Here is a 23,693-nt window from a genome sequence, read left to right as displayed (position 1 = left end):
GTAATTTTTTCCAGCTTCTATTGTTTCCCCCTTAGTGTGTGTGCTTCATGAGAACGGGAACCATGTCTGTTTTATCATCACTGTATTCTCAATAACTGTAACAGTACTTGATGCACAGATACTTCATATTTATTAAAAAAGTGAATAAATTAGCTCTGTATGACTCATGCAAAAATAATTCAGGGTATTATTTATTCCTCATATATCTACATCGGAAATATATTTACTACTATCAAAGTGCCTCCAAATACTTAAATGTGAATGTCCTGAGGGATCTAGGTCTACAGAAAAGTACAATAATTGATCACACTGAGATTGTCATTACAATCATAAAAACAAGTGAGCTTCACTGGTATACTCTTTCTACTGAAGAGTATATAAATACACACACACGCTCCAGAAAACTTCTAGCAGGCTATAAAATAATGGGTTCTTCCTGAAGAAGATAACCAAAATATCCCACTCCCTAGAGTTATTCCAATAAAAGTCAAAGATAAAAATATACTTACCTCCCTTTTTCTACCAAGAGCAAGATATCCACTTTTTCCCCATTTTGAACCATTGTGCTGATTGCTGAAGGGATAAAAACATCAATATATTCCTTAAGAACATTTTACTAAATACCTATGAAGACACAATTATTAATATTCCTTAGTTGTATATTTGAGAGTGAGCCCTCATAAAAGCTATCATTACTATACGCAATAAGAAATTGTGTCCAAAAATATAAGGGGAAAAAAAATCTTACTTAGCTCTTGCAGTCTTCTTAAGTTTATTCTATCTTCCTGAATGTCTTGCATTTGAAGGCAAAATTGCAAACTAGACTTGTCCATAGCAAACCAGCCTTTTCTCCACTGATCCAGGGCATGACAGTCTTTGTAGTAGAGCTGACCAATCAAATCATAGTCAGCTTTTGTTAAGTTTTCAGCAACAAAGGGAACAAAATGCTGTTAAAACAAATACAGAAAAGTAATCAAGACAGTGAAAACTGGAAATCCCTTTCCTATCTACAGATATGAAGGAAAATGGAAAATGACCTTTTTTTCCCCCTATTTTAACAATTTCAAAGTAACCCAAATGTCCAAATAATTTTTTTAACTTGCTATCAGTCTTAAAACTGAATAGCTAATAATGTATTTCTAAATGGCAGCATCTTAAGCCATTTTTCTTCATATATACAGAAGTGGAACAAGAAAACATTCTATTTGTTGATGTGGGCGCCTTCCACATTGTCAGCCTCTGCTCTTCGTCTCCATTTGCATCTTTTACTGACTCTGTCCATATATATCCCTTTGTGTATAGTTCATTCAAATGAATAAGGTAGCCAGCCATAAAAGACATACACAAAAATGACTTTACAATACTGAAAAAAATCTTTATCATCAAAGTATAACCTTTATTCAAATAATGATTTCCCCAAGGTCCTATGCTAATTTCTTCTCTGCTTAAGGCTCTAGGAAGGTAGCTCTTCACCTCTTTTGATTACAGCCTTTGAAAATGCAATGCATTACTGACATTCTCCCGAGAATATTGTACAAAAGTTTTGTGGACCTCTAAAGCTCAACCATAGACCCCAAGTTGAGAAACTTCTCTGGATTTAGGGTAATAAGACAATATTTAAATACCTTAGCTATTGCCTCTGTCCATTTTCTTTGGGCTTGAGATGTTTCAGCTCCAAATAAAAACGCACGTTCTGAAGGTAAATAGATCTCAAAGGTAAAGATGGGCCTGCGGCACCCAGGAGCAAAAAGACAGCACTGGTTACATTCGGCTCTCATGAAAACAAATCACATGAAGGTCAGCTCTTAAATTAAATTCATTTTGAAAACTGGATAGTGCTCTGAAATCAATCTATCATATTTTTCTTTTAATCTATCATATTTTTCTGTTGCTGGTCTGTATTTTATTCAAATGAGTTAACTGGAACGTAGTGGATCCTACGAAAGGAACAGACTTTTGATGGCTCCATCACTCCACTGCCTGCCTGTGTCATGTCCCAGACATGCCTCTGCTGGCTCAGGTAGCAGAGTTTTCCTTGCTCTCCTCTTCCTCTCAGACCACTCCTGGATTCACTCTGACAAAACTGCTCAAAGCAAACACTGTCCAAATAGTTCTCTAATTAGCCTTCATCTGGTCTTACTTCACAAACTTTCCTTCCATCATTGCACCTCATTCTGAAATTTCGCCTCCTTACTGTAGATAGAATTAAAGGAACATCCCATGCCCTGAATTCTTCCCTCGGTTCCTCATCCACAGCTAAGTATGTCATCCCAACTAGGATGTTATCAGTCATTATGCAATAATGTTTCATGTAATTTTATGTAATTAACAAAGCTTTGCAGATCTCTTCCCTTATGTCGAATTTTAAATACTATGCTCCTATGTAACTAACTTCTGCAGATTATTTATATTTTTTCATTAATTTCATCACAAAATGGGATAAGAAACTTCCACACCAAAGATTTTTCAATGCTCTTTTTCTAAAAGTCCCCACAAAAACTCTATTAAACTATTCTGTGAGACAATATATTAAATAAATAATGTTTACTCTCTTAATTGCAACTTTTTTGAGACAACTAAAATGTCAAGGCAGATCTTTAAGAAATTTAGCACCTCCATATGTTATTAAATAAAATTAGTATTTTGTTTATATCAATATGAATACATCATCAATGTATTCTCCTCTGTCATCTATTCAAACCATGGTGTATTAAATGAATGCAAAATTTTGCCCTTAGTCTACTATTTTAATAATAAGTTATAAAAATTACAGCACTACATATTTAAGAATGAAATATTATAAATTTACTTCAGATTAGATGCAAACATGTTAGCCTTTCAGAATACCTAATATACTATTTTAATTTTCATTTTAGTGAATTCCCTAAGGAACTTTCAGAAACTGCAGAATAAGTTGGCTTCAAGAAACCATTAAACCTTTCCACAATAAGCAATTAAAAAACTGAAATAACAAAACTCTTATTACCTGGTATGACAGCTATCACAAAATAATTTTCATCTCCTGGTTGTTTAATGATAGACCTACCCAGTGTTTAAATAGAAATCCTCCTTGTGCACAGCCAGGCAGATAACTTCATTGATATTAATGGTTCCATTAGGTGTGGTAGACTTATCATTTTCATAGTAACTCAAGAAGCCTCCTTCCAAGACACACCACTTTTTATTTGTCTCTAAGAATGTAAAACAAGACAAATAAATTGAACTATATCACAACTCTAATTTTTAAAAAATACATGGTTTAAATAATGCCTGGATTCAAATAATTTATTAATTTTCTATTTCATGTGAAGAGCATGCTAGTGATTCATGAGATATTAAGTTGTCACACTCTGCTCTCAAAAAATGTATAACCTAGTAGCAAGGGATGTACAAGACAAAAATAACTATGACACTGATGACCAGTGAAGCAGATCCATAAAGAACACCTGCAAAACAACTCTGACACAGCAAGAACAGAGGTGTGTGCAGACTTCGGTAGGAAGAAGTATACAGTAAAAAGTAAGGCTAGGTTGATCACAGGTGTGCAAAGGAAGAAGGGGTCAGAACATGCAGTTCCCTTAATGCCTTGATTAGGAATTCAGTATTCATCTTGTAAGAGGTCAGTGTACCACGGTTGGAGGCCAAAAGGCCAAATCCAGGCCATCAGTTGTTTCAGTGAATAAAGTTTCATTGAAAACACAGCCACACCCATTCACTTAGGAGACTGTCTCTGGCTGCTCCCCCACTGCAAGGGCAGATCTGAGTTATGGCAAAGACTGTCAGGCCCATAAAGTTTAAATATTTACTATGTAGCCCTCTTGAGAAGTTTGCTGAGTTTGGATTTTGTAGTTGATGGTGAGTGATTAAAATACTTTCAGCAGAGGATTATAAAAATGGATTTGAGAACATGAGGCCAGAGGCAGAAAACCAGTTAGAATACTGGTGACAGAAGTCTATGTGAGAGACAAAGACAGCCCAAAGCAGGACAGTGACAGTGCAGTGGGGATAAGAAGACAGGAGGGAGAGAGAGAAGAGGAGGAGAAAGAGAGAAATGCAGTATGCACTGTGTTCTAAGGAGATCAACATTTATTGATTGGATGCAGAGAAAGGGGGAACTAATTACCGGTTATACTATTTTTAGCTTTTACCACAAAATAGGAAGTGATACCCACTTTTATCTAAAAGAAAGTAAAGCAGAAATAGTTTTAGTGCATGTAATATGAGTTTCCTTTTAGAACACTGAACTAAATATCTTGTAAATCCAAGTGGAAATATAATATAAGTGTGTGTGTGGGGGGGGGGTGTCTGTGCGTCCTATGGAATATTGCATCACAGACTGTGATGTGTATTACCTGACCTGTCATTGGCGGTGACAGCTGTTAGAAGACGAAGTGGATGATGAGTTCTTGGGGTTCCCAGAAAACTAGAAGAGTACTTGAACCTTAAAGTCTCTCCTCATTTGTTAATGACAGTGATGATGGTTCTTAATACCACTGTTGACTGCTGTTCACTTTACATGGTTGAAATATTATTGTTATATTTTATTAAATCAGAGAAGGAAAACTCTGACTCCAAAAAACCTCCGCTGCCTTGCGGCATACCTCTTCAGGGGAAAGGCTAAGGGAGTAAACCCCGACAGAAAATCCGGAGCCGGAGTCCCTAAGGCGGTTTGACGTTGTAGTCAACACCGGCAACTCCTGCGGCGCACCTGAACCCAAGCTGTATCGACTCCGTCTTTCCCTTGGACCCTTCAGCTGCGAAGAGAGGGGGGGTCTGCTGCATGGGCAACAGCAGACCCTCCATATTACCCTGCCCAGGCTCTGTAGCTTCAGCGTCATCGCAAGATGTCGATTCAACACGGGAGGAGACAGATACCATGTCACTCCCGAGTCGGACTGCACAGCCATTCTTGGCGGTGCAGATAGACTCTGAAGAAGCTACACCATCGTCTCTCGAGACGGACGGCTGCCGACGACGACGGATTTTATTAAATATTTTAGTACAGCATTTGGTTCCAAATATTTTTTTCTTGTTTTCCTCCTGTAAACCTAGGTGCGTCTTATGGTCCTGTGTGTCTTACTGTGCAAAAAATACAGTATATTAGGCAGCTCACTCTATGGATCTGCATCTTGAAGCAAGCAAAGGTCTTGATAACTAGAGTCTTTAGAATGTAGGTAGCATTTGAAAATATAAGTAACCAAGGATACCAACTTGGGGAAATTAAAATGTAAGGAGTCATCAACTATATTTTAATTAGATATACATAAATTGTAACATATGCAGAGGGTCCGTGAAAGCAATGAAGCAAATGAGAAGAGAGAGTGGATAAAAAAGAAAAGGGGCAGAGTTTTTCAAAAAGTAACCATTGCCACTATTAAATACAGCAAAAAGATCTAATAAATAAGGGCTGAAAAAATGTCAGCTGATCTTCATAATAAAGAGGTAATTGCCTCCTTCACTGAGAGTGCTGAGAAAAGGCCGAACTACTGCATATTGAAGACTAAATGAGAAGTAGTGGCACCAGTCAGGACAGATCAATAACTTACGTCATAAGGCAAGAGTATGGTAAGAAAAAACAGGAATCAAAAACCATTTATGGAATGAACCAAGGATGAACATTTTGTTTCTCAGAAACAAAAGGGAATAAAAATACAAATTGGAAAGGTAAACTTAAATCTTGAGGTAAGAAGACTATTTAACTGTAATGGCATCCCACTCACTTAACCCAATTTCTCCAAGACAGGGACTTAGGCACAACCTCTCCTAAGACTGCCTGAGCCCTCTGACCCTCTTGTGAACCCTAAGAGGTTGGAATTGGAAGTCAAGACTCCAGGTGCTAATAACGCCTCCATCACTAACTGCATACCCTTGAAAAGAACTTAAGCATTCTGTGCCTCAGGTTCTCTACCTGTAAAATGAGGCTAAGAATAATAATTCATAGGATTACAACGGTGATAAAATTATGTGATACACGTAAAACACAGAGAAAAGAGACTTTATATGGACTGTTTTAAATACATACTATCATTTTTATGTGATCTAATAATTTTTACTCAATATAACAATTTAAAATACTATTTTTCAATATAACCACAATATCTAAATAATATTTAATTTTTTTAATTTAGCAATGCAGTAAGCTGCTTGAGAACAAAGACTATATTTTCTACTCTCAAGAATCGCCACATTGCTTAGCCAAGGGAAAATTTGTTGAAATTATCATTTGTACTAGGAAGTGAAGTTATTAGTTATGGGGATGGCTCAGATGAGGTTGCCAACTTGAAGAAAAATGCAAAAATTAAAAATACATTCAAGAATCATAAACAGAAGTACTGTTAAGCATGGAAGGGTGGCTCCGTGTGTACTATCTCCATTCCCTCCCAGAACTCCAAGAAGCCGACACGGAAGAAAAGAGGACAAGGGTAAATGAAAAGACCCACAGAATACAGGAAATGACTGTCATTCAAATGAAATCAACAAGAAGTAAACAATGTTCTACAAGTCCCAGGAAGCCTTGGAGAGGCTAATATCTCAGCAAGTGTAGGGTGAGAAGTTATTAACTGCTACAATTTAATTGGAAATTCAACAATGGAAGTCAGGAACGATTTGCTAAAGATTGCTTATGCTTTGTCTTTTTTAATTTTGAAAATAAAATTTGGGGTTGTTGCTAAAAAAAGATGCAATGTGTATTTGCTAAAGTGGAGTCTAAAGGAAGATAGTGGGGCTAGGAAGAAGGTGTCATTTCAGACACAGGTCTTTCTGTTCACTCTTGCTTCATTCCTACTGAATTCTGAAAATTATGTGCAAATATAAACTGTGTGTTACACTTAAGTCTTCTAGTGGGCCATACATTATTATATGTTTCAAAAGTACTTCTTGCACTTAGCTTACTTCCTGACTAAACCCTGGGCACTGAAAATAGCAATGCAAGAATTCAGACAAAAGGGATGAATGCCAACCAGACACAATGATTTCTCAGAACCCACCTAGGTATTGCCAAATCTGGTTATCAATCTTCATCACTTCTTTCTAGTTCCCACTTCAAAAACTAAGACAATGAGCTTTGCTAATTAAGCAACAACAGCAACAAATACATGACCCCAGATCTTTCCTAATGAAAAACATGAAAATTCAATGTGAAAAATCTGTTATTTTCTGTAGGTTTTAATGATGTAACCCAAAGCCCTGTTTGCCAAATAACTCTATGAATAAGTGAGGGGAAAATATTAAACTCGAATGTTTAAAAAAAAGTAAGGCTAGGAAAGAAAGGTTACTTGAAATTTTCAGTTTCCCTAGACAAAAGGAATTATTTTTTTTAATTATCCCCTCATCATCCTCTTTTGTACTATAGAAACTGTACAAACTTTCAAATTGTTAAGTTACTGCCAATAATTAAATTATATAAACAACCCTCGGTGTTGCATTTACAATATACCTCAGATCTACAGACATTATAAGCCCGAGCTCAGATAATTTCCTAGTTCTAATCATCATACTGTGGTTATTTCAGAGGAAAGCCCTTATTTTTAAGAAATACTGACTGAGATACTTAGGAGTAATTAGGAGCCTCAAGTTTGCAGCTTACTCGAGTAATTCTGAAAATGTGCAAAACGTAAAATGTTAATATTTGGGCTGTCTGGGTGAAAGGTACATCGGAATTCTTTGCAGTATACCTGCAATTTTTCTTTAATTCTGAAATTGTGTTAAAATAATTAAAACTTAAAAGGAATATGTATTAAGCTAATCTTTAAATTTCCCTTTATTATGGGAGAGGTGTCTGTGAGAAGTACAACAAAGAAACCAACATGATGTGTTTAGCCACAAACACCAGCACAAGGAGGAACACTCAAAAGGTAGAAACCCTGAGAAGGGTAAGATCCCAGTATTCTGAGAAACTGTCCACTGGAAAGCTGAATCATACCTGGCAGAAGAAAACAGCACCAATTTTCTTTATGGGTACCAGGAAAGAAAGCTAACCGAGCCACAATCAATTCCTACTGGAAGGGGATACATATATTGTTCCATGGCCCTCAAATTCCAAGCCACAGTATATACTCTGCACATTTACATGAAAGTCACAAAAGGCCATTATTTTTAAATGAGTATTTATTGCAGATTTCTAAAATATAAAAAAGTCTAAGTACTAATTAATCAGAGTTAAAATATAACTTCAAAACAACATATTCAGATGCCTAAAATAACTTCATAAAGAATAAAGCAAAAAAAGAAAAAATGAGTGTTTATTTAGTACACAGCTGATCACTGGCACAGATTAGGAATTCCACCCATCCTCGGGCAGAAGTAATCCAATCTAAGGGGAGTTCAGTTTGGAACAACAACCGTAACAATGATTCTCAGGGTGAGCATCATTCATGGAAGGAAACCACCCTTGGTCTGAATTGAAGAGAAAAATTTCACAGAAAAACACAGCTTTTGAAATAGTCATTTATAACTGAAAAGGCTTGTTTCTAAAGTAGCAACAAATGCATTCTGAACTGCAATCACTCCACAATTCTGGGGAGAAACAGCATGAGCAAAGTCACAGAAAAGGGACACTGCTGCAAACCTATTTGGCCAGAGACTCAGGTTACATGTCAAGAAGGAAACAGGAAACAAGTCTGCAGGCTCACAGCAGAGGCCAGGCCCCAGGAGTCTCGCATGACAGGTGTTCAGGAGTTTGTACCTTTCTCAGTAGACAAGTGGGAGCCCTTGGAAGGTCTTAAACAAAAGTGCCACATACATGATGCATAAAATAAATGTAAATGCAGAATCCAATTATGCAAATTCTAATGGGAAACAAATGACAGATCCCTTTAAAAAGGTGAGTACAAACTCATTTTAAGTTGGAAATATGGACTTAAGGAAATTTAGTTCTATAGCATTACTATAACCCTTTATAATAACAAAGCTGTGATAGCAAATCTTGACATTCTTTTTCATTTGGGAAGCAATGAGAAGCTGTAACAAATTTATGTTGGATTGCCTTGGTCTGCATAGACCAATTTAGGCATGCTCTGCAGACTTCGACCTTGAGAGACATCAATACAATTCATGACATCTCATCAGTTTATCGGGGCCACTCTCAATGGATAACCCTCAGAATGAAAGCTGTTTTAATAGATAAGGCATCATGTATACGGTGGTTGGACTGCCTAGAGGGGTTGTTCATTCCTTCTGCTCAATCTTAATGTTTAGATCAGGGAAAATAAACATTACTAGAACTTAATCAAGCACAGGTAAAGGACTCCAGAGGTAACCTACTGCAATTCCACTATGAAGTGACATGGATACCTAGTTGGGTACCTAGGTTGTCACTTATGGCCAGTAGGATAGACCTAAACTCAAGGGCTAACTGCAAACTAGAAGCGGGCCCTCTGCTGCTCCTCCTCCTCCTCATCACCCGCTCAGCATCACATTCTTCTACACACTCCATGCACATTAACTGAGTGAATCCTCAGAACAACCCTATTTGGGCAGTTCTATTATTACATCCCCATTCCTTGTATCCTGTCAACAGGCACAAAACAGTTAATGGACTTCCGCAAGACCATGTAAGTACTCAGCACCAGAGCTGGAGGTAGAACTCAGACAGTTAGTTCATGAAGCTAGTCTTAACTACTTCCCTAACTACCTGTCAGTGCCTGTTACACATCTGAAACATGCACGTCCATTTTTAAACTGTTAGAGAACATACCTTCTAATGCTTTTGTGCACAAGAAGTCTGAGATAGTTAAGGTGAAACTGTTATTTTTAGAAAGCACAAAGTTGTCTCCTGATGAAGCATTTCCTAAACTGATAGTATTCAACATCCACCGACAATAATCATACACACTAGGAATCTTTTTCATTTAAAACTAATGTTTTTGCCCTGACTGGTGTGACTCAGTTAGTTAAGCATCATCCTGCAAAGTGAAAGGCCGCCAGTTCAATTCCTGGTCAGGGCACTTGCCTAGGCTGTGGGTTTGGTCCTCAGTCGGGCATGCAAGAGGCAACCTATTGATGGCATTGCTGTTTCTCCCCCTCTCTTTCTCCCTTCCTTCCCCCCTCTCTCAACTGAAAATAAATAAAAATAATTTAAAATGAATGTGTTTTAGCCTTGGGAAACTTTTTTAAAACTATACAACCTTAGTATTTATAGAACAGCAGATCTTCAAAATTTCACAATGCTAACCTATGAAATTAAATATAAACATAATGTTGAGTTTCCAGTAAACCCTATCAATGAGTTTCTTTTTAAAAATCAAACACTGCATCAACAAATTAAAGTAAGATGCTAGGGGGAAAAATATGGTTGAGGGGAGAAAAGAGAAAACAAAACCAGGACGCTATTATTCAGCTCTATACTTAGGCTTAACAAGAGCTATCAATCTTTCTTTTCATGAACACTAAATTGAGAAGAAAAAGAAAAATACAGATCAGTCTTCATAAACAGAGGCTAGAAGAACTTCAAGTCCTGAAAACCTGAACTGACAGCTTGAAGCCTCTGTAACTCTCTGAAGGACTGCATGCACTTTATTCCCTGGCTTTTTCTTGGTTTTTAATCATTTTGCTCTATGGTGTTTGGACAAGCGCTGATGGAGTGGTGCAGTCCAGGTGCTTGCCATTCAGAGGTAAAGGTGACAACCACGCTTTCATCTCTAAATCTTTCCGTGTAATTCATCTTTTCCATAAAGCTGGTGCTCAACAGGAGTAACTCCACTACAGAATCTCGAGGGCAAAGAGAAAAAACAAAATCACCAGGACTTTATGCTTCTTGGTAGTTTGACTTTTTCTTCTTCATTCTTAAGCAGGCTCTTTCTGAACAAAATAAACAAAATGTATTTCTTGCCAGCAATTATACATTTATATACACAGGTGAAAAACAATGTATTAACAAGTCACTTGCACTATTACATTGGTGGTAATGTGATTAAAGAAATAGTCATTCATTCAACAAATAGTTATCACGTGACTACTATGTGTTGATGCGGCTTTAGACACCAAAGATTTGATAATGCTGAATAAGCCAGAAAATGCTGATGCTTCACTGAGCTTTCACTCCAGAGGGAAAGAGAATCAAATGAATGACAGAGGGATGGCCTTCAAGTACTAAGTGATACGACTGAAATCATCAGCCAACTCTACGAGAGACGAGTTGGCAGTGGGAACACACTTTAGCAGACTGCCAAAGCAGGCTCTCTGACTAGCTAGCGCTGAACTGGCCCCTGAAAGAGAACAAGGAGCCAAAATGGGGGAGTGGGGCTCCTTGCAGAGTGAATAGCAACTGCAAAGGTCCAGAAGAGGTAGAAAAAAAAAAGTGGCATGTCGCAGAAACAGACAGGAAAGCAGTGAGGAAGGAAGAATATGAGATAGAGGAGATGGCATGAGGTCTTTTAGGTCATAATAAGGAACAGGGCTATATACTGGAAGGGGAAGCCGCTAAACACATTTAAAAAACGAAAATACATGATCTGATTCATACTGTTGATGATCATTGAGTCTGATTTTTGCAAAATGGTTTGAAGGGAGCAAGAGCAGATATGGCAGACAAATAAGGAGCCTGTTAACAGCCTCGGCAAGAGACGATGGTGGCTGGGACTAGAATTATATTGGTGGACATTGAGAGTAGCCAACTAATTGATAACCTATGTTAAGCTTGAAATAATAGACCCTGCTGACAAATGGGATGCAAGAAATGAAGACCATCAAAGAATATCTTGCCAGGAGATTATTTTCAATGAAATAATTTTGGTGTGCTATATTCATATACAAGGTACAAAGGCTCAATTTCATATACTTAGAAATGTTCCAAAATGAGAAAACATCCCTAATTAAGTTGCATATGTGGATAAGTACCAGTTTCTGTTTTTCTTTTTAATAAATTTTAACAAAAGTATCTTTAGTTATATATTTATAAAAAGTAAAAAGAAAACAATGATTTAGTTTCAAGCCTAAAACATCGATTCAGTTCTCAAGTGATTAAGAAAAACAGAAAAACCTATTCCAAGGAAATAGTAAAACTGTTAAGTCTATAAATAGTATAACCACAATTGTCAAAAAATAAATATCATCTTATTTTCAGCCTGAAGGGTGCTTATGATATAGTGAAAAGATTTAGGAAGAAAGTCATATATTTCAAATTTCCTATTTCATCTTCATATAACGGTTTGAAGGATAAGGCTAAGATCTCCTGCTATTTAGAAGACACATCTAGAAAACTTGTAATTATTTTAATAATTGCTATAGTCAATTCTCAGATCATTCAGGTACTTCCTCCTTCCTGCTGATTAGTCAACTTTTAACTACTTACGGGTTAAACACTGATGAGAAGTAACAGAAGATGAGAAAAATCTCCATAAAATTCATCACTTATTATTGAGTTAAGGAAGACATTAAAAATCAATTGCTAAAAGAAGCAAAAACATCTAAATTCAAAGGATTACAATACTGCGCCATCCTAGTGTCACTGGCAGCAGACTTCGGCCAATGCCAAAGTGTTATAGTGAAAATTAGAACACAGTTCAGATGTAAAACTATGCGTCATGCTGAACTCCATTTCTCATGTGAAAACCAGCATCATATCAGCTATCTTGCAGAATTTTTATGAGGATTACAGTTAATGTATGTAAAGTACCTAAAGCAATGCCTTACCATAGTACATGCTCACTAAAGGATTGCTACTGTTTTCAGAAAACTCTAATGAAGTATAGTTAATCTCAATATAATTCTGCTTAGGGAAATAGTTTTGCAAAATAAAGCATTTATACTGAAATAACCACTTCAAACACAAGGATCCAAAGTAACACTTTAAAGTGAGTTTTTCATCCTATTGTTCCTTTGATGGGGTAATAGAGCTGGATTATACCACCTAGGGAGCTAATGCCAGGCTCCTGAGCCTCTGAACGCCTACCATCAATTGGCTGGTACAGCTTAATCTCTCTTAAATTCTCTTTGTTCCAGGAAGACAGAGCTCATATTTTCCTGCCTATATTTCTAAAATCAGTTCACATATTTGCCACATGAACATGTGGCCTGCTAGATAGATAAATGCCTAAGGGACTCCACTATCAGATAATTCCCCAAACCTGGAGTAGGTTGTTAAATCAAATTAATTCCCATCACTACTTGGAAACCATGCTTAAGTTTTATTTTACTCACACACGCACACACACAATCACCATCAGAACAAACTGAATGACCTCATATCACTTAGTATGCTAACAGAATATACACTGAAAACGTGTCAGTTCTTCCTGTGTTGACATTTCCCTATATTTTCTCTCCAGTTAGGGTATTTGCCCCTAAGGAAAGGGGCTAAGTTTCACATTTCTTTGGAGTAACCCTCAAATCCTAAAACAGAATTGGTTGGCCCTATGGTAGACATCAGTAAATTCTGCTGAGAATTCACTCAGCATTCCAACCCAGTGGTAAATCCCTGTTGCAGTTCATAAAATATTAGCTGTGCCTGGAAGCATTTATACATTCTAAAAATTATATTTCTCTACTACAAGATCAAATCTAACAGCTTAAGGGAAAACAGTATCAAAATTTAAACCTAATTGTTTTGATAATGAATACAGTTTTATAAGATAACAAAATCTAAATGGAGTAGAAAAGATACCTTCCAGCATTTTTTTCTCCGAAGAGAGTTTAGGAGCAGCAGAAGGAACCTGGTACAAAAAGTCACAGAGGAATGGACACTGCGAGGACTCTTGACTTAATCCACCTTCCAAATGAATGTCGTGTTGAGGAAAATCTAGAAAAATTACAGAAATAATGCATTTGAAATCTAAAATGCAAAGAATTTTCCCTCTGCTTATGAATATGTTTCAAGCTAGAGGAAAAACTACTTCAAATATACCACAGAATAAATATACACAGATATTTATTTTACTTTGCATAAAACTTGCAAAATACTCACTTAGGTTGTGTTTGTTATTTGTATATGAAAATCAGATTTAATTTTGGTGAAAACAATCACATAGGATTAACTGTTTTAATTTTCCACTTGTAAGATTAAAGAAACATGAATGATGCATTTTCTCAACTTTTTCTTAAAATGAAATAAAGATGCCCCAGTCCATCTAGGGCTGTATCAGAAGAAGCCAGCTAATGAAGGGACAGGACTAACCTGAGAATTTGTTATGGTGGAGAAATTCCATTTGCAGACTCTGCCCAGCCTTCTTGGCCAGCTGGTAGGGGGTGCTGTGCACGGGGTCTCCCGTTGCACACATGACATCTGCTCCACTGAACAGCAAAGCCATTGTCTCCAGGACGTCCGATTTCACCACAGCAGCACACAGAGCCTGGTCATTAAAAGAAAATATACGTCTTAAAGGAAGAAAATACAATTCTAGCTATTAAAATCAGTGACAGTCTATCAATTCATTCATGATATGAAGTTTACACTCATTTTTAACTAAGAAATATAAGTATGCCTTGAATTAAGCAACAGATGCAAAAGGCCTGCTCTGTATGAATTTAAACTATACCCCAGAATCTCCAAGTCTCAATGCATCATCTCTTGCTGTGATGTCCCAAACCTTCCAATCCAGTATATTTTCTTTGGAAGACATTTTTTATGTTTACACGCTAAGGTAATGACTGATGCTCAGCAAACTCAAAGTATTCCAAATGTAACAGTGAAGTATCCACTGAATGCTTTGTCATATGAATGGTGTGTGTATGTACTATCTATTTTCCAGCCTAATCAGGATCTACAGACTCTTTCAATTATGGTCATGCTTCGCTAATTTGAAAGATGAGTCCAACATCAGAATCTTTCCTTTTTTTGGGGGGGGGGGGGTGGAGGGGGTCGTGGGAAGGAAGACAATAAGCAACACAATAAACCATTATTGAATTACGTTATATGTCATCATTACACCAACAGACTTGATGGAATCCGATTTCTTTTTTGCCTTGAGGTAATAAGCTGCCTTTCCATCTCTTTTCATCCTCTCTTCCTGCTTCCTCAATTTACTGGCTTCCCGTTTGCTTCCAAACCCTCTGATCCGGGCACCCTGACTCCCTCCGACTTTAGTCTCAGGTTCACCATTTGTCTCCTTCCTGACACGGTGCGTCTGGATGGATCACTTGGAAACCTGCCCTCTGTAATGCGACTTCAGGACAATCACTCATGAACTAACCATCTGAATGGGCAGCTCAGAGTGTGCCCTCAAAGTCCCAGGATTTTAAACCCAGTCTGCCTGCCCAGTATGTGCAGGCTATTAACCACTACATCAGATTTGCCTCCTTATATCGTTTTGTTGTCTTTGGTGTAGATTAAAATGAATTATAATTTTGCCTTCATGCATATGTGTATTTTGCTGTTTCGCTTGTTTCAACAGCATTATTCCATAAATAAACAATTTCTATTACCAAAAAAAAAGTCCCAGGATGTCTTCTCAGTTCCAGCCTGGAGCGTCTACTAATTGAAAAGTATTTATCTTTTCTACCTCCAGAATTTCCTTCACTTTAGAATCAAGAAGCCTGACCTGAATTCTTGTACCTGACTTGGCACTAATTATCTAGGTGATCATGGGCAGTCCCTTCACCTCTCTGGGTCTTAAGTCTTTTTTTGCACCTAAAAAATGAGAGTATTGGGAAATATAAAAGCTAATGTTCCTTCCACTTCTCATTGCCTTCTCAATCTGATTATATGTATTTCTTCTTGTCTCTCTCCTCATCCTATTCTTATCCTTCACCTTCGTATTCGCCATGGTATATTTATGGAAGTCCATCTGTTTATGGTCAGTCCCCCCTATTGAGTATCACTCTCATCAATGAAATAAGCACAATTTTTACTACACATAATATCCCCAGCACAAAAAGAATTCAGCAACTTTTAAGTATGCAATAAAGAACACTCAATAGGGAAAGGATATCCTCTTCTACAAATGAAGTTGAGAAATCGGAAAACCAGATGCAGAAAAATGAAACCGGACCCCTATTTTACACCACTCAAAAAATTAACTCGAAATGTATTAAAGACCTAAAAATAAAACCTGATACTGCAAAACTTCTAGAAAAAAAACAGGTAGTACTCTCCTTGACAGAAGTCTTGGAAATGGTTTTTGTATACAAACAACAAAAGCAAAAATCAGTAAGTGAGACTACACGAAACTTAAAAGCTTCTGCACAGCAAAACAATCAACAAAATGAAAAGACAACCTAATGAACAGAAGACAATATTTGCAAACCATATACTGGATAAGAGCTTAATATCCAAATATGTAAAGAACACATACAACTCAATTTAAAAAATCTGATTAAACAATGGGCAGAGAAACTAAATAGACATTTTTCCGAAGAAGACATCCAAATGGTTTACATGTGTATGAAAAGTTGCTCATCACCAATCATCAGGGCAATGCAAATCAAAACCACAATGAGATATCCCCTCGCACTTGTCAGAATGGCTGTATTCAAGAAGACAAGAAAAAACAAGTGCTGGTGAGGATGGGAAGAAAAGGGACCCCTTGTGCACTGCTGGCGGGGATACAGATTAGTTCTGTCATGCCCGAAAACACCTATAAATATTTTTCAAAACATTAAAAATACAATTATCTTACCATGCAGTAATCCCACTTCTGAATATATATATACAAAGGAAATGAAAACAGAATGTTGAAAAGACATCTGCATTCTCATGCTCACTGCAGCATTATTATTCACAACAGCCAAGACACAGAAACTAACTAAGTGTCCCTTAGTAAGTGAATGGCTAAGGATGTGGTATGCACAAATGATAGAATACTATCCAGCCATGAGAAGGAAGGAAATTCTACCATTTGTGATCGGACCTTGAGGGCATTGTGCTTCATGAGATTAGCCAAAGGCAAATACTGTAAAGTATCACTTCTGAAAAAGCCAAACTCATAGAAACAGAGAGCAGAATGGTGGTTGCCAGGGTGGGAGCGGGGCTCAGGTGGGGTGGGAAGATGCTATGTAAGGGTTCAAAATTGCAACTGGTTGGTAAGTAAGTTCTGGGGAATCTAATGCACAGCCTATTAATTCTAGTCAATGATACTGCATTATCCACTTCAAAATTGCTACGGTTCTGAATCTGAGATATACTCACTACAAAAAAGAAATAAAAATCCTATGATGCGATGAAGATGTTAGCTAAAGCTATGGTGGTAATCATATTGCAATATATAAATGCATCAAATCAACAAAAGGAACACCTTACACGTACACAGTATTATATATACATTACATCTCAATTTTTTAAAATATCTATTTAATAAAAAATATTTTTTGTAAAAATTACTCAGTGACATTAAGAGTACCATTTTTAAGAAGCCCAGAGTGGAAGTAAATCCAGTAGGTAAAGTTCCCTGTAATACTCTTAGGAAGAATGTAATAGCTAGTAACTAATATAAAGCCTACCTACTGTCCCAGCTCACAAGAACTGTGTGGTGTGGCAGACAAGATCTCATTTGGGGACATCAGAATTTACCACTGACAAGATTCCCATCACAATTACCAAAAAAAGAGAAACCATTGGGGGAAGATAAGCTCTGCTTCTCTGATCTCATCAATTACTTCCCCAAATCTACAACTTACTATTTATATACTTATTTATTATGAACCTCTAACATACAAAATTAGATTAATTATAACCCTTGGTTTATGATACCCTGTCATCATTATTCTAAATATGTCTGGTATAATTGGTCAGTTATTTTAATAATATAATTACCATTCATTACCAATCACCATCCAAAACAAAATTAAATGTCTTAATAATACTCTATGCTAATATATTCCCATTCCTATCCCATTTCCCTGAGGTTTCCTACCTAAGGTACCCACGCTGAGTCTTGAATTTGTGTGCCACTGCTTTAAATCAATTGATGGCCTCACTTTACAAATACCAAAAATATACAAAGAAAGAGTTAATGGGTACTAAACCCCCAGAAAAGAAATGTAAATCAATTGTATGAATCTTATAATGTCCAGGAAGTAGGGAGAAGGTCTTTATTTATTTTTCAAGACGTTCGGCATAATGCTACTTACCTGGGGGTCCTTACCTAATGAGCACTGCACACTAAAGAACCGAGAACCATGCACGAAGCCTTCTCTAAGCATAAAAACGACAGGCATAGAAAAGCATGTGTTTTAAATATCTATGCACAGGAAAGCCTCCTGACACACAAAAAATGGGAACAGCAATTTAAAAAAGAGAGGCAGACCAGATGCTTAACAAATCCTTTGCTGAAAGGGTGAAGAACTAAGTAGGTAGCCTAAAATGGTCACAAAAAGACCTGGAACCACTCAGCCAAAGGCAAATCACAGTTCAAACCCACGGCAGTAAGCAAACCATTGCTTTTAACAATAAATTGAGTAAATGATGTTAATACTGGTGACAGCAAGACAGCAACGTATGAGCTTAAATTGTGTTTCGTACCCAGTCCCTGAAACAGAGAAAGTTGTCAAAGGTTTAAAAATAATGGGAAATGCCTAGTTAGCTGGCATCCTGTGGACAAAGAGTTTATCTGCTGCTGATGGCCGTCCTTAAGTGAAACAATGGGAAACCACTGTCACAATTCAGGAAAGGAAATAAAATTTTAAAAATTTTAGCAAATAGCAAAAGATTTTTTACTTCTTTCCAGAATGATTGGCAAATATTTAAAAAGATACTACAATCCATGTCTATTGTTACGCTTTATTGGATACCTTGTTTAATTCTTCCTTGGAGAGAGATGCCAAAAGGGTTTTTCTGAATCTTCCTTCCCTGTACTTCTGAGTAATGAAGGTTTTTCTCTTTTCTACTGGTGAGTCCATGTGTAATTCTTCATCTTTTTGAAGATTACCAGCCCAAAAGTCATTTGCTCTTTTGTTTCCAATGACAATAAAAAGCTGAATTGTCAAAAAAAATATAAAACATATCAGTTCCTAAAATGTATTTAAATCTGCAGAAAACTGACTCACATTATACATTAAAGCATAACTTAGTATAAACTATGCAAAAAACACAAGAAATTTCCAACTCCTTCAGGAAGATGAAGTGTGAAAGCAGATACTATTTATATTTTAAATACAGTCTAACTGCTTTTAATAATGGTAAAAGATTAGCCAAGAACAAAATTGCAAGCCACACAAACTGCAGCAAAAGCATTATTATTTCTTGACGCTCACACTGAGACAGATCCGGCTGAAAGGGCTGAGTAGGTGGGCTAATGCAGTCGGGAGTGGTGCTGAACCCCGCTCAGAAATGGAATCAGAGACAGCGAGGTAGGCGTGATCGCAGTTAATGGCACAGCGTGGCCGAGATAAAGAATGGTAAATGTTGCCCAATGTTTTCATCCTTTCTCTAATATTTCATCCATGCTGAGTTAAAAAGAAAGTTCTGGCTTAACAGAAAAGCTGTCAGGACTTTAAAAGTAGTTATTACTATTAAAGCTCCTTGTGTCTTTTTATTTTTAAAGTAACTATCTCACTTAGGAAGCGTTCTGAAAGTTAAAAGTGAAAAGTTGCTACTATCAAACAGGTTAAAGCCACTTTGGTAACTGGTGAGAACTTGATCAAGTATGCTCCTAAACCACACCTCTCCTCCCAGACCTCGGCTAACTACCAGTTAAATCAGACTTACCTCGATGAGCTCGTTACTCCAAATGCTCGCATCCATTTTCAGACTTCTGACCTTGGAATCTTTTGGTCCTAAAGATCTGTGTTGTCCTGAAGTCAAAAAGCAGTTCATTTCTATTTCAATGTGTACTTAAATGCATTTCATCTTTTTTTTAAAAAAGTATATATAAATGTGTGTGTTTATATATATGTTTCAACTTAAAATATACTAATATTTAATTTCTACTCTGGGGTAGTGATGGTATTTATACAGAAATCATAACCAACCTGAAGATAACAGCAATCACCTTCATGGTCACCCTGTACTGGCATAAAACTATACTCATGACAGTGCGTGTGGGTGTGCGTGTGTGGTGTGTGTGTATGTGTGCATGTCCATATGTATGTATTTACATACATACCTATCTGATTTTTGCATTGTTTGGTAATTAACTGGAAATTGAAGGTCACTGAAAATATTTTATAACAGGTCTGTGTAATTACATGTATGTGAAACCTGATATCCCTTTAATCTTTAAAAAAAAAACTACTACAACTCTAATAAATCTGTACTTAAAAATCTTCAGTGGATTCTTTATTCTACTATTTTATTTGTGGAAGAGAATAACAGCCCAGCATTCTGTTATCAATTCAATTCTGCTGTAGAAGTCAACACTCAGTCACCCCTGTGCACCCAGGCATATGTCAGATGCCTTATTTCTAAGCTGAGAAGGAAAAAGTATACAAGATGTAATCCTTGATCATAAGGACCTTTTGCCTAAGAGCATGAAGGCTCAGTGCTCTATCATAAAAGGTCCCTTTCCTCTCCTCTTTGAGATGGAAACTACTCCGAACACAAGGCCTGAACACAAATTCCCAGGGCAGGAGTTTGCAAAGGTTTGCATCTATAAAGACTACCGAAAAGTAGGGGTCAAACTTAGAACCAGGTAGGAAGAATCAGAGGGGTGTTCCAGCAGCCAAGACAAGAAATGACAGAGTCTGAGCTGAGGCAACAGAAAGGGAAACAAAATGGAGGGCAGATTGAGAACTACTGCAAAGGTAGGACGGATGGGACTCGGTGGATTTTAAGGAAAGAGAAAGGGTCAAGAGGGTCGCTCAGGTTTACAGGGCGGACATTATCGCTTCTGACCAAGACCTGGAGTCTAGGACAATATGCCGTTTTCTGTAATGAGCTGGGAATCAGTGAGAGCTCCATTTTTAACATGTTATTTTGGAGGTGTCTTGGACAAATCCAAGGAGAGGTTCTAGTAGGCAGATATGAGGGTGGTTTCGAACCCAGTCATCTGCATAAAAAGGAATGTTGAATTCAAATGATAAATATCACTCAGGAACATCGGAGTGGGAAGAGAACAGAGCACGTAACCCAAGGGAACACACATATTTCAGGAGCAGGCAGAGGAAAAGCAGCCTGAAAAAAGATGCCCAGAACAGGAAGAGCATACCATGAGGAAATGGTCTCCTAGAAGCCGAGGGAGAATGGGAACCCTGAAGCAGCAGACTGATCATGAGTGTTAAATATTGCAGAAGACAGTAAAGCCAGCAACTGACTGCACGGAAATTGAGAGGTAAAAATACACTGGTAAAGATGGTGAAAATATTTTTACTTGAGTAGAGAGAAAAAAAGATAACAGATCCTGACGAAAAATGAGGAAGTTAAAGAAACGAAGAAAACCTGTGCAGATCACTACTTTTCAAAGTATTTGCCTATTAAAGAAAAAAGAAGCAAAGTGATACACAGAAGGGAATGGTAAGTTTTCAGAAAGCTGGGAGGGTTAACAGGACAGATGAGGACAACTCGATCTACTGAAACAAAAGGAACCATAGTTGAGAACAGCTACATAAAGAGTGAGTGATGGGATGAAGATCCCAAGAAGAAAGGGAAAAAAGGAGTTTAACAGCCTTGGCGAGCACAAAGGCTCTCTCTTCCTCAGACTCGAGAGGAGAAAATGATAGGAAAAAATGCAAAGTAGAGGGTGATTTAATTGATGCTTTTTGCTGTTGCTGCTGATGTCGTTAATGAGGTCTTTAGGAAATCGATGCTACTGTGATGAGAAATGTGGTAGCACAGAGCTCTAGCAAAGTCTAAGGGTTTGAAGGGACCCTCCCAGTCTTGCTCCAGCTGACTGGAGTGCCTCTCCAAGAAACCTGTACTGTATCGACGCTTGCCCTTAGCATCCTTAGTTGTAATTACTCTTTATATGTTACTGCAGGAGATGCCATATCTTATACATCTTTTTAATTCCTAGGACCAGCACGGTATCTGGTAGAGCAAACACATGAAGTAAAGTTTGCATTGTGGCTAACGTTCTCTAAGACCTTCATGATTACAGACCTAAGTGGGGCCCATTCCCTCCACTCGCTTGAACAACTGTCTGAGCTCCCAAATACAGAGAGCTGTCAAATCGTCTGAAAGGTGGAAGGTCACAAGAGGAAAACCAATCATAGCTCTGGTTACTTTCATAAACTTCAATACCCTTGGAAAATGCTTCTGTATAAAAATTTTCATTATAACAGGTCCCACATCTAGTGTACCAAGTTTAGAGCTCAGAACAACCTTGATGTGAGAAGAGGACTTAAAAGTATAACAAAAGAAAAAAGGACAAGTCATAGAAAGAGTAAGCATATTCAGGGTGCATTCTGAAACACATCCACCTATAATCTAAAAATGTCAACACTGTCTTTTTAAAACCTACACATGGACCAGTAGGCACACCAAAGGAAAAAAAAAGATTACATGCTTAAAAATCAATTTTTATATCTAAGTCATGCATAAGAGAAGTTTAGAATTACATTTCTAAAATTGATTTAAACATAATCAGCTTTCTGTGTTCTTATTTTCCACAACCACTATCTGGGACGCATCATATACCACAGTAGAGAGCATCGGTGCCAATCTGCCACCAAACACTGATGAGCAAAACACATCGCTAATTACCTGCACACTTCTTACAGATGACAACACAGAGATTGATGGATGCCCAGTCAGGATCCGGGGCTTTACAGTCTGCACAGCTCCTGTTGGACTCATTGAACCAAATCTTCTCAGCTACTTCATAATCAGAGAGAGTTTCTGCTATCGACTGCTGCACAGCTTCAATCCACTCTTGTTTCTCCTTTACAGACTCGGCTATAAAACTGAAACAATTAACATTTCTGTATTATCGATCTCCCTTGTAAAGGCCAATTAAGCACTATGTTCAGTTTGCATATTCATTTCAGTCGCAAATTACACAGCAGCTGAAAGGTATGCCTTCCAAGCAGCTGGTTAGTTTTTTCTGTAAAAATCATCTAACTGAGAAATCTATATTTTTTCCTTTAACTTTTCACAGCGCTCATGACTCTGTTTACATATCTGGAAGCAAAATTAACATACATACTTTTCTAACCAGGATATAAAAATTGCCTTGTTAGGTCAAAAGCTTAAATGAGAGTTCATGTTTCCTAAGCAGTGGTTATATAATAATCAATGGGAGACGGGCAGGATTTCAGAACTATAGGATTATTTTGCTAAGAAAGAACACCATGATGTCTGAAACTAAATTATCAAAAACACGCAAAAGTATTAAAAATAGATTCTTTTTCTAATTAGAAGAATGCACAGATGGCTTTAAGAAACTGAGAAATCAGAAAGTTTTAAGTGATCGCTATTCCAACAGAATTCTAACTCATTTTTAGCCATGTTTTGATTTATTCTAATTCTTAGTGTCTATTGGGTGCCTGAGTGAAGGACTAAAACATTAAACACCAGTTCCTTAAGCTCCTTTAAGAAACATGTACTGGGTATCGACAGCATGGCCGAAAAAGCACTGCAGTGCCGCTCCTACTCGGTCAATGACCCACAGAGTAATGCTTTGCATTAAAATTCTCTGTTCTGAAGACGAAAACGCTTTGAAATATAATGAAAATAACAGATGACTAACATATTCTAAACGATTTGTAAGAAAATTGAGTGGCCTACATGGGTATTTGTTGAAGTTCTTTATGGTTCCAACATCACTATAATATTTATAGGTTTCTTAGTGGTTTCTGTTTCTACATAGATATGGTCACAGCGAACATGGTGGAAGGGAAAACCGATATTCAGTCTCTGCCCCTGGTTCCTGGGACATAGCTCTAGAACC

The 23,693-nt window shown here is 37.2% G+C and overlaps 1 protein-coding gene across 1 annotated transcript in view; it reads right to left on the bottom strand.

Annotated features, from left to right (window-relative positions):
• The window catches only part of ARAP2 (ArfGAP with RhoGAP domain, ankyrin repeat and PH domain 2), a 145,361-nt gene that overhangs the window by 68,368 nt on the left and 53,300 nt on the right, over nucleotides 1-23,693 (bottom strand). Inside the window, exons 10-18 of the mRNA XM_090266994.1 lie at nucleotides 22,508-22,707; nucleotides 19,577-19,662; nucleotides 18,661-18,843; nucleotides 14,111-14,285; nucleotides 13,601-13,735; nucleotides 3,047-3,191; nucleotides 1,626-1,728; nucleotides 749-947; nucleotides 510-573 (exon numbers count right to left, since the gene is read on the bottom strand). Of these exons, the coding sequence (XP_090123120.1) occupies nucleotides 510-573; nucleotides 749-947; nucleotides 1,626-1,728; nucleotides 3,047-3,191; nucleotides 13,601-13,735; nucleotides 14,111-14,285; nucleotides 18,661-18,843; nucleotides 19,577-19,662; nucleotides 22,508-22,707 (1,290 nt within the window). The remainder of the gene's footprint in view (nucleotides 1-509; nucleotides 574-748; nucleotides 948-1,625; nucleotides 1,729-3,046; nucleotides 3,192-13,600; nucleotides 13,736-14,110; nucleotides 14,286-18,660; nucleotides 18,844-19,576; nucleotides 19,663-22,507; nucleotides 22,708-23,693) is intronic.

This window comes from Furipterus horrens, unplaced genomic scaffold (assembly GCF_987537825.1).
Source record: "Furipterus horrens unplaced genomic scaffold, mFurHor1.1.pri manual_scaffold_2, whole genome shotgun sequence".
Classification (NCBI taxonomy): domain Eukaryota; kingdom Metazoa; phylum Chordata; class Mammalia; order Chiroptera; family Furipteridae; genus Furipterus; species Furipterus horrens.
The sequence above is the reverse complement of the archived record's forward strand: the minus strand, read 5'-3'. Positions and strand labels throughout refer to the sequence as shown.